The sequence below is a fragment of the Natrix helvetica genome (genome assembly GCF_964273705.1).
Source record: "Natrix helvetica genome assembly, chromosome: 2".
NCBI classification, from domain to species: domain Eukaryota; kingdom Metazoa; phylum Chordata; class Lepidosauria; order Squamata; family Natricidae; genus Natrix; species Natrix helvetica.
The window spans coordinates 197,506,809-197,525,695 of record NC_138552.1 but is presented as its reverse complement, the minus strand read 5'-3'; the positions used below and the strand labels follow the sequence as shown (position 1 = coordinate 197,525,695).

Sequence of the window (18,887 nt, the reverse complement as noted above, 5' to 3'; positions counted from 1 at the left end):
ATAAAAACTTCAAATGTGCCAGTAGTACAGCAACACCAAATTTTTATTTTATTTGAAATACGTGTATTACATGATTTTCAACAGTATAATGGAAATAAAAACAAGGTATTTATTTTCCTGAAAAAGGTATAAATGAATATTTTTAAATTGATAAACTGCTGTTATATTTTCAAACACTAGGCACTTTTCATGGTGTTTTTTTAAAAAAATTGTCTTTGTTGTATGAATCCCCTACTCTTTTTACATTACACATTGGTAGGAACTGGATAAGACTCAGGATGAATTACTGAAGCATCAGGCTAGCATTAGTGAACTCAAGCGCAATTTTATGGAATCCACTCCTGAGCCACGCCCCAATGAATGGGAAAAACGGCGTATCACACCTCTAACTCTACAAACACAAGGGGTATGTCATTAAAGACCCTTGTCAGCATTCCATAATAAGCAATATGTATTATTTCATATTAATAAGAAAAATAAGAACCGTCTCTTCATTGCTAATGTGTGATTTATTTGCAGCTAATACTTATTAACTTGGTGTGCATGTTTTGCTTTGTTCACAAGTTGTAAGGAAACCAGAGTTGAAGATATTGGTCATATCTCATTAGAGTAATAGTGTAGTTCTAATCATATTCATTCAAAGTTTTTAAGTAACTTTGTTGGTTCACTGTTAACAATAAATGGCAGGACACAATCTATCAGAAAAAGGAAACTAGGGAAAAAGCATCATATACAGCATTATCTCTCCATCTCACAAACTAATACATTTAAAATTTCTGCAGAATGGAATGCAGTCAGAGTATCAGGGATTTATAATAGAAGATTTTGAAACATAATAGCATTAAGGGTATCTATGGAACTTTAGTATAATTCTTTCGCTATTCAATTAGCGATCATAGTTAACAATTGTGTAGAAAAAAAGGATACTTTGAAATAGATATATCCTTTTAATAAGTTGGCATTTAGAGATTCTTGTTGGAGATTGCTACCAACCTGAGTATAGATTAGTGGAATTTGAATTTTATTCTAATACAGTTTTAATCTGTATGAACATTGAACTCCTGAAATTGTTAACTTTGGGGTTATCCTCTTGATTTGACCAGCACTTCTTTATAAAATATATAAGCACTGAAAGACTGAGAGTATTTTTTTCATTTTTCTGTAAACTATGTTAGTGTAATGTTATAAATTCATAAAATAAGTTTGATGTGTTTGTGTAGTGTAAATGATGTCCTATACCTAGTGAGCTTCATATCTTGAATATTCCGAGAAAAGTAGCATGTAGCTTCTCATGTAAGATAGCATATAGGTTTTTTAGATAGTTGGCAAGACACTGTTTTTCAATGTTGTGTCGGCATTTTGCTGGGCATTCTTGTCTGACATTTCTGTGGGTTTTGAATACAAAAATTGCATACATCTCAATGCCTGTGTTTCTGGGAGGTATTCTACCTTGTGGGTTGACACTTTGTAAAGCTCTTTAACTCTCTTCTTACATGTTGATTTGGAAAAAAGAATGCAAATTTCCCACAATGAATGTAAAACTAGGAGCAATGGGAATATGCCTTCAGTGGAATAGGAATGGACTTAAAGGGTCTATTGGTTGACAGAAGAGCACAATGAGGCTGCCTACAAACTTATCTTTTATTCCTATACTTCCAAGCATCTGGGGCCCTGTTATCTGTTGTTATTACTTTGCTTAATTGTTCAATGTCTTGTCTTTCCCCCCCTCTAGCTGCAGATAGCAATTTCCCAAGTAGATATTCAACTTAAACTTTAACAAGCTATCCCCAGCACAGTGGCAGTTCTTTTAAGTTTGAAGAATACTTGTTTTTTTCCCCAAACTCAGAGCCCTTGATGAACTATCTTTGATATTCTGAACAGCATTTTCATCCACTATTGCCTAGCACAGCATATGTGATAATATATATGTGATGGAGTAATTTTGGATTTCCTTAACAATAATGTTAAGGAATTTCTTCATCTTGGATATAAACCAAATTACTGAGCAGAAAGTGAATATAATTCTAAAGTTGTAGTAGTTTATTTAATGGCACCCATTTAATGAGATAAATATACTAGCGTTAGCATTCATATACATTTTCATTCATATAGGCTAGAATTTATATGTAGTATTAAAATGCGTCATATTTAAACAGTTTACCTCTTAAATCTCTAAAGTTCACAAACTGAAGGATCTACTTCTAATTCACTCTTTTCTTTTTCTTGTCTTTTATTCTATGCACATGAATGTTATATGTTGTATGTAATTGGACAGTGTTGCTATTTCAGTTTCTTATGCTACATCCTGTCTTATCTCTTAGTTCTGGTTTCAGTATAGTTTTTAAAATATTAATCTATGTAGTTTTAATGTTTTAATATGTTCATTATTTTTTTACTTGTAGACTTCCCAAAGTTACCTTATAAAGGAGATGGACAGCATAAAATTTAAATAAATAAACAAACAAACAATAGCATTGATAAATCTTATTTCTGAATTTTATCATTGCTATTGCTAGTGTGTGTGTGTGTGTGTGTGTGTGTGTGTGTATGTGAGAGTAAGAGAGAGAGAGAGAGACTAATTGCATGCATGCACACGCATATGCACAAATAAATGGGGCATATTTAAGTGAGGCAACATCAGTAATTATTTCATATTGCTTTTACCTATTTGAAAGGACAGGATCTTTTCAGGAAAAGTAAATATTACAATAATCTATTAGAGCAATGTTAAGATTCTGTAATATAGTCCTGATCAAGATATACTCTAATTTTAAACATATCACTATTAGACATAATGAGAAATCTTGGTGTATGGCAAATATACTAAGCTTAATCAATAAATGTAAATGTAGACCTTTTGCAGCCTTAACAAGAAAATGAAATTAGAGCTTTACAAAAGAAGAGATAGATTTTGTAGTATTAAATATTTTTAAAATAAAACTGGGTTTACCCCCTACCCCCCTTTCAGAAAGCTGTAATTCTTTCTTTCCAGGACTATCCAAATAAGATACTTTTTTGCCGTACTTTGAAACTGATTACAGTTGTTTAATAAATGCTCCTATTTGATCCAACTTGTTTAGTCATATATGCAAATCATTTTATTCAAAAATATTTAAAGAGACAATCAAAACTTAGTTCAACTGTATTCGTGTTACAAACTAACTCCAGCTTTACTGTCCATCTTCCATATTGAGTTGCTGTACATATATGCAAAATTGTTAAATTTTAAGTAAAACTGCAGAATTAAGCAGAATAAAATCATTTGGTTCGTATTGATTATGCAGGTTTATTATACATATTCATTGTTGAACCTACTCTTACCTATAGCATTAATATTACAATGAGAGTAAATTTATTAAACAAATTCAACTAATATGAAGAGGGGGGGAATTGAAAATGTGATCAATTTTTTTTGACATCATGTCAGGGTGCTTTAATTTGAAATTTGTAGATTTAAAAATGGAAGATGATTATGAGCAATGGCAAATATTGAATTAAACTTTAAAATATATTTTTGTCATAGAAGTAAAATAATTTCTATCTTGAAAACACATTTGAATATACCATTCTATGTATTTCTCTTCTTGCATGATCTTTCCCTTTTATTCTCCCTGTTTCTTTGCTTCTTTCTTTCTTTCAGCTTACTTCTGTCTTCTAGTGTTAATTTGTTGATTTCCACTTTCTGACTTGTCTAGAGCCTAGAAGAGGAGATAGCATCCATTTTATTTAGTAAAGAGGGGTTTTCCACTAGCATGAAATCTGCCTTCACTTCAGCTTTCTCGTGGACAGCAGAGGGCGCTGTTGGGAAAGATAATACACCTTCTGAAAAATTCTCTGCCTCATCCATCTCTCAGCTATTACCTGAGGTGCTCTTACACATTTCCTTTTCCCAAATCAAAGCATAGAGTTGTGGATGGGAGGATGGGCAATTTTTAACATGTCAGATAAATGCTTATGTCCAAATTGAATGTCCTATCATATTTTAAAAGATATATAAGCTGAAATTATTTTGAAAAGCCTTAATGTTCAATGGGAACCAAAATATGCTGAAAATGTTTGCATGGTGGGCTTTTTCCATCAATGCTATTTCAGAGTTACCTCCCCAAATGCATTGAAAATAGATGAGTAGACGACAGGCACTTGCATTATTATTATTTTTAAAAAATCAATATCTAATGAAATGTTAAATGCAATATGTTTGATAGAGAAAAAATTAGTAAGGTAAAAGTATTTTACCAGAAATCTATTTCTTGGAGATAGATCTTAAAAATTATTTTTCACTATTTGTATATATACATAGATACACACACACAGTGTTGAAAAAACCCATAAACGTCAACTATATCAAACTTTATACTTGTCAAAGTATAAAATTCCCTATTATGTCACACATGCTGTGCTAGATTTAATTGAACAAATATACCATTTTCCTACTTGCTCATATCTCTATCATTTAGCTTTTAAGCTCTGTTAACTAATTTGTCTATACCGTAGGAAATGTGGAATAGATCATAAAAGATGCTAAATGTTAACAGTTAATGTCAGTTTCTATACAGCTGGAAATCATTATTATGTTCTAGTCATATTGCTTTATCCTTCCATTATTAAATATACTCCTTCACCTGATGCAGTATTGTTAAGGAACAAATTTCACATTTCTTTAGAGCTGCATTAGCTCCATAGTTCCTACATTATAATAACTTAGGAAGTCTTATTACTTTCACTGAAATATGAATATTTTGGTAGTTGTAGCAACGTAGTCAGAAGTCCCTATCAGTTAACTAGAAACTAGTACTGCATGTACATGTATGAAATTTATGAACATTTCTTTGATTTGACTGAATGAAGTCTGTACTTGTTAGCATTAGCTTGGATGGTTTGGCTTTTGTTATTTATGAGATAAATAGTATTTTAATGCCACTATTTGAGTGTGTGTGTGTGTGTGTGTGTGTGTGTGTGTGTGTGTGAGAGAGAGAGAGAGAGAGAGAGAGAGAGAGAGAGAGAGAGAGAGAGTTTTTATATTGATGTTTAACATAACCCATAATAAGGCCCTGGCAGTCACCAGCCCAAGTATTTTTTTTTAATATTTTCAATGTTCTTGTGTGTGATCTAACAAAATTGTCCCATAAGTGTATGAGTGTATAGTCAGCCCCTCTGTGCTGTTGTAAAATGTAAAGGCACATGTTTGTGTCAGTTGAGTGTAAACATGTATTTATATCTCTTCCAATTGCTTTTTTGTTTCACAGAAATTTACTTTCCAAACGGAAGAATCTTCCATTGGAACCAGCAGGAATATTAAGGTTCTAATATATTGCCATAGTCCATTGAGCTTTTACATTTCAAAATCTTCTTTTGTCTTTTCTTTGTTTGTTATTGTTGTGTTTTTTTCATTTAACAATTGCAAGTCATCTTTGCTCTTCATATGACCTGCCCACCTATCTTTTAGTTTTATGTTCGTTATTTTATTTATTCATATGTTCTACTTTTTGTTTTTTCTCACCCATTTGTTTTGTGCAGAGTTCACATGAGACTCTGGACATAGTGGAGAAGAAACAGGCAGAGGTTGGGATAGCAGAGACAATAGTCACAGATGATACCAACAGGGGGAAAATGCCATTTGTCTGTGGTGGTGGGGAAAGTCAGAAGATGGAACATCTAGCAAATAAAGACTCTTCATCACTGTCATCCAATAGCAGCAGTAGTGAGAGTGAAGATGAAGTAGGAGAGTATCAGCCACACCAGCCGATTATACAAGATACTATAAAAGAAGAATTGGAAGAAAATGAAACTACCAAAGAGGAAGAACAGAGCTCAACAGCAGATGTTTGCGTTAAATTTTCAGAAGAAGTCAGTCCAATTCAAACAGCAATTGAGCAGAAGCAGTTGACTGAAGCTCTGGTCCAAACAAATGAAGCTTCCATAAACACATCAGAAAAGACAAAGTTAAGAAGATTGGATGATGAAGGCCCAAAAGAAGAAAAGGAGGAAGACCTACCCAAACTAAATGGAGAAGCATTGCATATTGACATTGATGTTTCACCACAATTAATTTGTTGCTCAGAGGTAAATGGTAGAAGAGGAAGTGACCCAGAGGTGCCTCCATCATAGGGTCAAATATTTCTGCCTTTCTTCTTCTCTATCTTATTCAGATTTCATAATATTGAAGATTGGGGGAGTCAAATTTTTCATTTCTCTCAGAAGGAATTTGTTTGGGATTATATCATCTTTTTCTCCTTTTTTTAAGTTTCTCATGTTTCTCTTCTGTTTGCATGCTTTATGAATCTTCAAGCATTTAGTTGATTGATCTTTCATGACAAATATGAAGCTTTATATAATGTGTATGGCAAAAATAGCCAGCATCTTTAATATATTTCTCTCTTAAAACACAATTTTTTCTAAACGTTTGTGAAAAGTTACTGTTTAGAGCTTGGCACAATATCACTTCACTTGTACATGGATATTTGTGCTTCCTAAAACATCATTGGAAGTGATAATTATCAGATTATTGCTGTTTGCATTTACACTTCTCCTTATTTTATATGATAAATCAAAGTTTTCTGAGTCCAAAATAGACAGTCAAATTATAGTGAATGATAGGAGTAAAACAACTTAAAGTATCCTATCGCACATGATAGGTTAGTGAGCATTCTTGTCAAAAAAACAATAGTGCCAATCAGTTAAATCTGAGTATATGGAGAGGCAGGGATTAAGCAGCATAGATTAATAACTGAGTGTCATCTTTAGTAGATATTACTTGACCATTCCTGGTCAGGCATTACTGGTATATTGAGAAGCCAAACAATGTCTGATTTATTCTGTTCTTCCTACTTGTTTAAGATATTTTTGGAGTTGCATATTTAAAGGACTTGGACATTTTTTCCCCTTAATCGGTCAACATTATCCATTAATATAGAATGGAATATCTACTAATATAGTTTGAAAATGCTTTATAAGTAGGTTATTGATGCTATTGTTTGTCAGGATTGTGCACCTGGTGTTAAGATTTGACTTTTAAAAAATGGAAGATATCTTTACAATAACCATTATTTTCTCACGTCAAGCTCGATCGTAGTCTAAATACTGTATATTTCACTGTTTCATGACTTTTGAATATAGATTTCTGTATTTTCTGAACACTAGCCTCCACTTATTAAAACTGAGATGGTGACGATTTCAGATGCTTCACAAAGAACTGAAATATCCACCAAAGAAGTCCCAATTGTTCAGACAGAGACTAAAACGATCACCTATGAATCTCCTCAGGTACAGATGTTCAAATTAAAATAGCTATATTTAATTAAAGTGATCATGCTGCCTATCTAGGTAAGAATTTAAGAAGATAGGAATCAAAACAATCGTGATCACAACAATCATGGCTTACTTTCCATATATACTTCCCAAATGTTTGAGAGAAATAATTGCTTTTGATTTTATATAGATTACAGAATAAGTTACATCACATTTACTGATTTCTTCCATACACTGTGCAATAGCCTGTCTAAACAAATTGGGATGCCTAGTACATTTGCAACATGAGTAAGTTACTGTCCTGGCTGTAAGCCCTGTCACCAGCCTATCTTTACATTTCTAATGTCATTACTCACTATAAGCACTTCCCTCTTCATATATCCTCAGCACAAGACAATATTGTACTGGCCCTTGATAAATTGAACTATAGAATGATTCCTCCTCAGGTTCCTGCTATACTGCCTCATTGTGATGGTAGTGGTAGTTGTGGGATGTTCCTGGGAAAACATGCACAAAAAATGCCCAGAGTGTATGCCAGGAATATCTGTTGATGATATTTTGGAGTATTTGTGTTGTTCAATGACACTGATAGATTCAAGTCTTTGAGATAGCTAATCACTGATTTTGCCTAACAGCAAATAATACTTCAATTCTCTTCAAAGAGAATTATTGAGCAATCATAAAATAGAAGAAGCACAAACATGGGAAAGCTCAACACAATGAAGGATGAAATAAATCAGCTACACATTGATATCTTAGGCATCAGCAAATTGAAAAGGATTGGAATTGGATATTTTTCTGTCCAAAGATCATACTGTTTACTACTCAGGTCACAAAGAAAAAATGGCATTGCTTTCACAATCAGGATATAAGCAGACACTGTGCTTGAATACAATCTACTTGATAAGAGACAGCATTTGATTTCTTATCAGATTGGTTCTGCTTTAAAAAATCATTTGTATTTTTATTTAATTTTATTTAATTTTTAATCAGTATGTGCTTTTCTTGCCTATGTAGTTTGATGATGGTGTTGATGCTGGTATGTTGTTGAGTGCGCAGACAATCACATCAGAATCTGTCTCTACTACCACAACCACACATATTACTAAGGTAGGAGAAAAGAAATAATTTAGAGTGTGAAGCTCTTTGTCACTCAGGTTTTTTTCCCGAGTCTTTGAGCTTTATAATTCTGATTTACATGAACAAATTTAATTGCTTCTATTTGATTCCTCCTGCTGTGGGGGCATCTCAGCAGTTTGTAACGGTCCTTGTTCTTTTCCTAACTGGAGTTGGAAGCCATATTTGCATGTTCATCTAAATAAAGTATAAACATTGCTTTAATATGCTATTATAAGAGAATGCATGAAGCCAAAGTAATCATTTACATAAGCATTTTTGCTCACTGTGATACGTTTATGCTTCCCTAAAGAAAATTTTTTCAATAGTAATTGGCTTGATTAGAGATGGGTTTTGTAGTTGGCTTCTCATGCATGAATACTAGCTTTTTAAGTGTCTTTATAGTTTTGTATGTTACTCTATGCTAAGAAACGTAGTTCTTGCTAAGCTTTTCTTTTTTTAAAATGTTTTAGCAAATACTTCTATAGGTACTGCCCAATAAAATTATTCAAGTAACATACAAAATAATATATTAACTTAATAAAAGTATGGATGTGTGTCAGAATAAAAAGTGAAATAACATTTAATGAGCAACAGAGCAAGTTGATTGCATCACACTCATGTCAGAAGCGCCCTGGCACTTGGTGAGGTTGAAAAGATTAGCCAATGACATCACCATTGCCTGGGGGATGCCCAGTTGGAGGCTCCGCTCCTATTCCTGGCAGGAGCTGGAGTGTAGGACAGGAGCTCATCTGCTCCACAACAGCACTCGGGTCTTGAACTCAGGCTTGCTAAGCTCCAACCCAGCATCCTAGCCATGCGAGCCACCAGGCTCCTATAGAGCAGTTGATAAAAATACTATAATAGTTGCAACCCATCAAGAATTTACAGAAGAGTATTCCAAAAGCTCTGCAACGGTGGAATTTTGCTGACTATCTTAAAGTAGAGTAGATTATTATTTTTTGCTTCCCACCACTATTTTATTGCTTCTGAACTTTCTAGAAAACGTTAATTTCAAAATAACTTAATGAAAGCTAGACAACTGGTAGAAGAAAAGTTTTTTCTAACCTGGCAGAGGGAATAGTATATGTAACTCAAAAGTCAAATCTGTCCCTCTTTTATGGGTTTCCCTCTCAAAAAGGGTTTCAAGCTCACCTTTGAACAGAATTCCCCTTCCCTCCTCTCTCCTTGATAAAAATATGAATCAATTGAAGCCAGCGATCAAACAAATAGCCACAAGTTGATGGGATGGTGGTAAAAATGTACTTTTATCTCTTCATCTATGAGGCTTTTTTTATTTGACTAGTAAAAAACAGAGAAGTGCTGGATGCTCTGATTTTGGCACAATTAAATTTTCTAGGCAAGAACTATTTTAATTTGCATTTTGAATTCTGTTTTTTAAATTTATAGGCTGGTAAAATATCAGCTGGACATATATTTTAGGAATTGTGTTTCCAGTTATTATTTTCTTTCTTGTACCCTTTCCCCTAATATGCATTCAAGGGAGGGTGTGCTGAAGAGAGGTTAGAAATGATTGCAGTTATCAATAAAATGCACCTGTAGCAGAAACAGTTCTAGATAGCAGAAATATTAATCTAGAAGTGACAATGCATTAACTTTTACCTCTTTACTCCAACGGCATTTGAAGTGTGTGTTGTAGCTCTTCTAATTTTACACAGATGGATTTCTGTTGAATAGCTTTTTCATTGCAATATATGTCAAGTAAATTCACAGCATTATAGAATTAAATAAACCTTTTCTGATGAAACCTGTAGATGGTAAAAGGTGGTGTATCAGAAACCAGAATCGAAAAGCGTATTGTTATCACGGGAGATGCAGATCTTGATCATGATCAGGTGAGACAAAATGAATGCTTATAATGAGGAAATTATATATAGAGTAAAGGAAGATTTAAGAATACATATAAGGTATAAGAATTGAAATTCATGATAACATGAACAATAGTTAAAACATGCTTTATTTATATAAATATTGATTATTGTAGATAAAAGAAAAAAAATCATGGATGTTCATTAAACTCAGCATGTCCTCATAAAATTCTTCATAAATAAATGTAACCAGGATTTAATTTTAATTTCTTAATGGTAATGTATCAAGGCCTCGAAATAAATTTAATCTGAGATTTGGATGTATGAGACAAATTCAATGTCACTCATCCCTCCGGCTGGACTTCCCTGGCGCTATCCCCCACCGCGAGGAGGCGGAACCAGACTCTATAAACTGGTACCGCCCCAGGCACCTGATGGAATCTGATAGATTCCTGACGGAGCTTGGGCCAATACCTGTAGCCTTGTCCCGCTCCCGTTCCGAGGACCTAGTGACTGCCTGGAATAGGGCGACGACTGGGGCCTTGGACCGGGTTGCGCCTTTGCGACCTCTCCTGCGGCATCGACCCACCCGGGCTCCTTGGTTTACTGAGGAGCTCAGGGTGATGAAGCGCCACAGGAGACGTCTAGAGAGCAGGTGGAGATCCTCGCGCTCCGAATCTGACCGAACACAGGTAAGAGCCTATTTGCGGACTTACCTTGTGGCAATAAGAGCGGCCAAACGTAGACATTGCGCTGCTCTTATTGCGTCCGCGGATAACCGCCCTGCCGCCCTGTTTAGGGTGACTCGCTCCCTTTTATCGCAGGGGGCGCGGGAGACACCCTTACAGGGTAGAGCAGAGGAGTTTGGGGAATATCTTCAGGACAAAATCGATCAGATCCGGAGCGGGTGGACCTCCGTCAGTGGACCAGACGAGCCGCCAACAGCGAGTCTTGAGAGACCATTCTGGGAGGAGTTTGACTCTGTTGCCCTCGAGGATTTGGACAGGCTGCGTGGACGGCTGCGACCCACCACTTGTTTAACGGACCCGTGCCCCTCCTGGCTGGTACTGGCAGCCTGGGAGGTGACACGAGGCTGGCTCCTGGGCCTGGTGAGCGCCTCACTGAGTGAGGGATACTTACCAACCGCCTTGAAAGAGGCGGTGGTGAGACCCTTGCTCAAGAGGCCTGCGCTCGACCCAATGGAGCTAGCTAACTATCGTCCAGTCTCCAACCTCCCCTTCTTGGCGAAGGTTGTCGAGAATGTGGTGGCGCAGCAGCTCCCACGACACCTAGACGAATCCGACTATCTAGACCCACGCCAGTCCGGCTTCCGACCCGGGCACAGCACCGAGACAGCCTTGGTCGCGTTGGTTGATGATCTCTGGAGGGCCAGAGATAGGGGTTGCTCCTCTATCCTGGTCCTATTAGACCTCTCGGCGGCTTTTGATACCATCGACCATGGTATCCTATTGCGCCGGTTGGAGGGGATGGGAGTCGGAGGCACCGTTTTGCGGTGGTTCGGCTCCTACCTCTCCGACCGGAAGCAATGTGTGTTGACAGGGGGGCAGAGATCGTCCCTGAGGCCACTCACTTGTGGGGTGCCACAGGGGTCGGTTCTCTCGCCTCTCCTGTTCAACGCATATGTGAAGCCGCTGGGCGAGATCATCCGTGGTTTTGGGGTTGAGTACCATCTTTACGCTGATGATACTCAGCTGTATATTTCAACCCCAAACCACCCCAACGAGGCTGTCGAAGTGATGTCCCGGTGTTTGGAAGCCGTCGGGGTCTGGATGGGGGACAACAGACTCAAACTCAACCCCTCCAAGACCGAGTGGCTGTGGTTACCGGCACCTCGGTTCAGCCAGCTGACTCCATCGCTGGCCATAGGGGGCGAACAATTGTCCCCTGTGGAGCGGGCGCGCAATTTGGGCGTCCTCCTTGATGCCCGGCTGTCAATGGAGGACCATGTGGCAGCCGTGGCAAGGGGGGCGTTCCACCAGGTTCGCCTGGTGCGCCAATTGCGCCCCCTACTGGACCGGAGTGCCCTGCGCACGGTCACTCATGCGCTGGTGACGTCTCGCCTGGACTACTGCAATGCCCTCTACATGGGGCTTCCCTTGGGACGCATCCGGAGACTGCAGCTAGTTCAGAACGCAGCCGCGCGGGTTATTATGGGAAGTACACGTTACTCCCACGTAACACCTCTCCTGCGCGAGCTGCACTGGCTACCTGTGGCCTTTCGGGTGCGTTTCAAGGTATTGATCACCATCTTTAAAGCGCTCCATGGCAGAGGACCTAGTTACCTGCAGGATCGCATCCTACCACACACGTCCCTGCGACCTATCCGCTCACACAGAGAGGGGCTCCTCCTGGTGCCGTCTGCTAGTCAATGCCAGCGGGCGACACCTAGGAGTAGATCCTTCTCTGTGATGGGCCCAACCCTCTGGAATGACCTCCCCCCAGACATTCGAACTACCACCGACCTCCGTTCCTTCCGGCAAAAGTTAAAGACTCACCTGTTTCAATCAGCTGGCCTGGCACTTTCTTAGTTTTACCTCCCAGGGATTTATTTTATTTTAGGGTTTGGGGTTTTAATTGTGATGTTTTAAGATTAGAATTATTTATTTCTTAGTACAGCCTATTTCCCCCTCCAAATGTATCTTAAATGTAGTTTAAATGTATTTAATTATTATGAATGATTTTATTATATTGACTGTACACCGCCCCGAGTCCCTTTTTGGGAGAGGGGCGGTCTAAAAATCTAAGAAATAAATAAATAAATAAATGTCTCCTTGAAATGAAATGGAAGAGTTGCTTAGCATTAGATCGGAGGGATATCCTTCCCAACACATGCCCAGTATGGTTGGGAAATTTGAAACATTTTGTTTTCATAAAATTTAAAATTATCTCTATTTGGGAGTCCATAAAATTATGACATCCTAAAGTAAATTTACAGTGGGACCTATGCATTTGTATAAATTTAATCCATAAATGGTGTGTGTGTGTGTATATATGTGTGTGTGTGTGTATAAAATAACATGAGTGCTTTTTTCAGTAGTATGCCGGTCATTGTTTCTGTGATAGACCTAAATAGGAATCGTTATTTATACACTTGTATTCTTTTTGTTTCCATACATTCTGAAAAACTTGCTGCTAAAGAAATGTCAGGCAGCGAAACAAAATATATGTTTGTATATTTCTTTGTGCTGTTCCTTAGGATTTGTTTTTGCATTTTTTTCAAGTTTGAAGTTTAGGGTAACTATATATAGAAAGCAGTTATTAATTTTGGCTTAGGCTTAGGGTATATATGGAGATTGCTGACCTTTTCCCCCATCAGCAAGTAAAATTTTAGAGTAAAATCACTGTCTAGTGTTCTGGAATGCATTTTCCAAATTCTGCAGTTACCACATTAGCACAAACTGGAGAGAGAAGGACAAAATTGTAGAGTAGAAATGATGAACAAGAAAAAGATAATAACTTTTCCATTTGTTTGCTAAACTGTATTTCATTAGTCTGAGATTGTAGATCAGCTCAAGTAGGGGAAAATAGGGTAAACATTAGAACAAAGCATATTGGAAACTAGCAGAAGAAAACAGTTGCTGTAGTATGCATATGCTATGGAGAAGTCTTCAGTACCTTACAAAACAAAACATGAAAAAGAAAACTTACTTTAACAAGCTTTCTACAAATTTTAATACTTTAAAATATTTGATATCATTCAGCAAATTTGTAAATGTATTTATAGCTTTCAATATAACACTTTAAAAGTTTTTTCTTCTTCTACAGTTGGTTGTTTTATTACGGGATTGATATGCTTGGTTTAATATTTAATTTAAATTGTTCCAGAAAGATAAGCATTAAGAGCTTTATTACACATTAAACTCTGTTAATTTTAATTTGCCATATAGTTAGTCCATTTTTCTGGCATTGCAGGCATTGGCACAAGCCATTAAGGAAGCCAAAGAGCAGCACCCTGACATGTCTGTAACAAGAGTAGTGGTGCATAAGGAGAGTGAACTTGAAGAGGAAGGCCATTAAGGTATGAATCTTCAGCCCATAATGTATTACAGCAATCGTTGATATAACAATTGTAGGAGAATTTATTTATAATAGCTTTAGAAGTGCTGATTGTTGATACCAACCATATGAACACTTCAGCTTGAATATTCCTTATGGTAGGTAAATGGGTCTTCTGATTTTGCAATGATTTTTTTCTTCCATATTTTTTTTTTAAAGAATGGTTCAGGAAACAAGACTACAGGAAAGAAAAAGGGAAAAGGTATGTAGGCAGTTTGCAGTATCAAAACATGGAGAAATGGCAAAAACGATACCTGTTTATTGAGAATACTGTCAAAATATCTGATGTCACCTGATGATATATTAAATATTTGTCCATGCAGATCTCATGCAATCTTCTGTTCCAACATATAGTATTTTTTGTTTTCCTTATCCAGGAAGATTTAAATCCTACTTAAGCTATATATATATATCATAGACACCTTATATGTATCATAATACTCTACGTGTTTACTCTAAAATTCACAGCAACAAAGAAAATATAAAAATGTAAAAGTAATCAGTTTTAAATGATCTTTGGAATAATTAACAAATATCTGGTGAAAGAATTATGTTTTTACCATCATCCTAAATAATACAGCTCTTAGAAAGCATTATCCTTTGTATGAAAGCCACACAAGCCCTTTTAATGATAATTAGACAGGTTTTCCTATATATGACTATTTGTCATACAGCTTGTACAGTTTTGGAACTGACCTCCAGATCAGTGGTGGGTTCCGGTACAGTTGCAATGGAGCCCGGCAGCCACCACATGAATGCATGCAGCGCGCGCGCATATGCGTCCTTACCTCTTGCAATGCCTCCGCAATGCTCCAGCTGCTTGGTGGAGCGTTGCACAGGCGCCGTGCGCTCTATGTGCGGAAGCACAGAGGAGCTCAAATATAGGTAAGGAGCTCAGGTGGGCAGGTGGGCCCTCCGGAGCACCGTAGCAGAATGGTACCCCATGCTCTGGGCAGGCACCAGTACGCTCGTATCGGGGCGTACTGCCTTCAACCCACCACTGCTGCAGATAGTATTCAACATTTAAAAAAAAAATCCGAAGTATGGTAAGAAAGTTTTGCATTGTTACATTCAACAACATGCTTTTTTTAAATGGTATGTAAATGCTGTAGGTAAATTATTAACAATATGGATTTTCAAATTATTTTGGCATATCAAACTGAATATTCATAAACTAGAACATTATAAGAAAAGTATACTGTATTCCAGCATTATCAGTGATCTTGATAGAAAGGTGCAGCTTTATGCTAACCCTGTGTTTTCTAAATTGCAAGCCTTGAATTTTAATGTAGATAATATCAAAAAAATCATTACCAATTTTCTGCATAACGGAGGCAAAGCATTCTCTCTTGCATCCTATTCTGATTAATGACTTTACTGTAAATTAAGTAGTAAAAATCTCTTGATCCTGCCTTGAAGTCACAACTATATTTGGATGTCAGGGAAGTATCCGTTATATTCCTGCCCTTAGCATTGTGGATTAGTAAAACAGCACCTTGAGAGATTCCCGGATTTCAAAGCGATTTGTGGTCTACATTGGCAGAACTCAAATGTCTCTGTTCCCACCACAGGTTTTCAAAGCTACCCAGATGTGGAAGTGAGGTAGTAACATGTAATACCTGACTTTGTCTCTGACTTTAAGCCAGGCAGAACTGGGTATACCTATCTTAAAAATTATGTTATACGTAGTGATTTTAATTTTTATATCTTATATTCTATTTTGTGATACATTGGTGTTGAGAAGAAATTTACCATTTGACTTAGCAGTTGCTTTAGTAACTTGAGGCCAGATGGGCAGCAAATAAATTTAAAAATAAATAAAACAAACAGGAGATATTTCCAAAAGTAGGAGTTATGTTTATCTAAAGAGGATTTTTAACAGTAGCTTGGTTTTAGCTTCTACCCACTAAGTATAATACTGCTATTTATAATTATAGAATAAAGTGGCAGGTTCTGTCCATCTCCAGCTTAATGGTGGTTGGACCAATTAGAGTCCGAAGTTTATTGGAAAAATATAGCATGAGGCCTTGGAAAGGAAAACTGTTTTCAAAAGAGGAAAAAAAGGCAATTAAAATGTTTTAATATAGTTTCAGATTTATAACAATAATTGTATTAAATTGCTTGCTTCTTTAGATTGATGAAGAATGCTTTGAGACTATGAAGAACTTAAATAATTCCAAGTTGATATCCCAGCCAGTCTTTCACTGAATACACCAAGTTCATCACAGGGACCAAACTTCTCTAGACCGAATTACCAACCTTACAGTTTTTCGTGTATGTCTTTGTTTTTATAACCGATTTTTAACATTCTTGGATTTATTTTTAACGAGGTATAGAGATTTTTTTTTGTTCAATTCCCTGCTATTTTTGTATAACTGATTTCTTGTTTGCATGAAAGTAAGCAAAAATATTTAGAAAGCACTGTTTACTTGAGCAGTTTTAATATGCAGGGAAAAGGAACCCTGACTAATTTAGATATAGACTTTTTTCAAAAATGTCTCAAAGACTTAACTGGAAAAATTTTACTTTTTCAGATAAATATCAAATAATACAAGAAAAATATTCTTTTTATTAAAACAAAATAGCTTGGCAGGGAAAGTAAACTGAAAACCCATATGATTTTATATAGATTCCTATATTAAACAAAAATTCTGTTTATTCTGATGATCTCTTATTTTTTGAGGGAACTGGTGCTGATATCATATAGAATCGATGTTTTAGCTATTAAAAAAAAAACATTTCTACTGACCAGCCACTGTTCAAATAGCCTTTTGTTTGCACTTCACTGTCCTCAGCCAGTCCCTTCAGAGAGACCTATAGGGGTCTGCAACATTCCAGAGTTGGAAGGATTTTGCTCTGTCCTTCCAGCAAATTTAGGCAGCTTAAAACTTAACGCTTTTCTCTTCCTATGCTAAATGTCAGATACTCCCATTATATAAATGCATCTGCAGAAAAAGCTTGCTTTGCCTAAAAAAACCAGGGCTGGCAGCGCTTGTGATTCAAAGGCTGAAAGCAACATGCAGAGTATCTCTCTGCAACTCCTTAAACAAAGCAGGAGTTTTCCATAGGTCTGTCTGTGCGATCCCAGGAATAGACATATCTCACTTAAAGAGTTGCAGTCCAGCACCACAGATGGTCTCTCTCTTGGACTCTTCGATGTGCCTTTTTGTCTTTGAATCTTAAGTGTTGCCCAGCGCTAATAAAAACTCATTAACTCCTGTTATAACTGACATTTGTTGAGCAGTTATTGTTTAAGTAGCTTGCCTAATAATAGGAACAGGTTTTGAGGACCAGAAGGAACCAAGGGTATGGCCTTTAGGCCCATAATTAGTGGTGCCTGCTACTGAGGAGGTCTCTATGAAAACCTGTTGACTATATCCATTTTTCTCCATTGTTCACCATATGAACTGTATAGTTAAGATGCCATATTAAATTTATAGCAGCTTGAAGTTGTATTAAGTGATATTTTGCTTGCATAATACTGTTATAAAATAAAGTTTCTTTATTCTCTAAATGTTTCTCTGCTTTTAATATTTGACATTAAAAATTATGTAAACCTTTCAACATAACTTAATGTTTACATTGTGTTGGGATTAAAAAAAACTTCATAGGAACAAATTCTTACATACTTAAACATATATTTCAAGTGCTTTGCTTTTGTTCTTTTTAATATTTAGAGAAAATATTTTTCTGACTCTCAGAGGATCACTTAGAAGTGGCAAAATGGAGTTGTGGCCCACTCTTATCGCCTTTGATCAATTGGATTCCCTAAACTTCATTTGTGGCTCTTGTACTTTTCAGCAGGTACATGAAACCAAAAGATTTGGACTGAAATGTCACTGTGTTGGTGACACTCTACCTCTGATTTCCATTCTCAGACCTGTTAAAAATATTGATGTTTTACAGTTAGTGTTAGGTAGTATTTATACCATTTGTTTCCATGAAAGGTCTTATTTTTATAAATAAAATAACTGCTGACCTAAAAGAACTATGAAGAATGTATTAGTTCATTGAAACAAGTAGGCTACATTAATTCAAATTATAGGTGGGAGCAATTGTAAAGTTTTAAGAAATACAAATTCAAATGGTGTAGTAATAAAAGAACATGGCTTGTTTATGAGTTACAAACTTTTGAGTCAGAACTTGGTGATTGCCAATCGTGTCAGCCTGTCCCATGTGATGATCCACAGCTTTTTCAATGACATTCCAATAATGTTTTTGGTCCACTTGAATTTTACCTATTTTCCTTCCCTTTTTATGCTTCCCTCAAAGGATATTTGGAAAAGATCTTTTTCTAATTATCACCTGCTCATGCCACATGACCAAAATATGTTTGTTTGCTGATAATTCTCTTAAGGGAATAATCAATTTTTATTTCATCCAGGACATATTTATGTTTCTCCCAATCCATTGCTCTGTTAGTAACTGATTTAACAGACTCTAAAATCCATAATTTAAAAACATGTATCTTCTTTGCCACAAAGAAGAGGGAGTCAAACTATTCTCCAAGGCACCTGAGGTGGCTTGGAGCAAGAAGCAACGGGTGGAAACTAATCAAGGAGAGAAGCAACTTAGAACTGAGGAGAAATTTCCTGACAGTTAGAACAATTAATCAGG

General features: G+C 36.4%; 1 protein-coding gene across 16 annotated transcripts in view; it reads left to right on the top strand.

Annotated features, from left to right (window-relative positions):
• The window catches only part of EPB41L2 (erythrocyte membrane protein band 4.1 like 2), a 110,916-nt gene extending 93,132 nt beyond the window's left edge, over positions 1–17,784 (top strand). For 6 of the 16 annotated variants that reach the window (XM_081942850.1, XM_081942848.1, XM_081942849.1 and 3 more), the window contains 10 exons: positions 260–406; positions 3,696–3,866; positions 5,247–5,300; positions 5,518–6,063; positions 7,141–7,263; positions 8,266–8,358; positions 10,140–10,220; positions 14,127–14,232; positions 14,430–14,472; positions 16,404–17,784. In XM_081942850.1, coding sequence (XP_081798976.1) covers positions 260–406; positions 3,696–3,866; positions 5,247–5,300; positions 5,518–6,063; positions 7,141–7,263; positions 8,266–8,358; positions 10,140–10,220; positions 14,127–14,231 — 1,320 coding nt within the window. In that variant the 3' untranslated portion in view covers position 14,232; positions 14,430–14,472; positions 16,404–17,784. The remainder of the gene's footprint in view (positions 1–259; positions 407–3,695; positions 3,867–5,246; positions 5,301–5,517; positions 6,064–7,140; positions 7,264–8,265; positions 8,359–10,139; positions 10,221–14,126; positions 14,233–14,429; positions 14,473–16,403) is intronic. The other 10 variants (XM_081942852.1, XM_081942851.1, XM_081942840.1 and 7 more) reach the window with 8 other exon arrangements.
• The last annotated feature ends 1,103 nt before the right edge of the window (positions 17,785–18,887 follow it).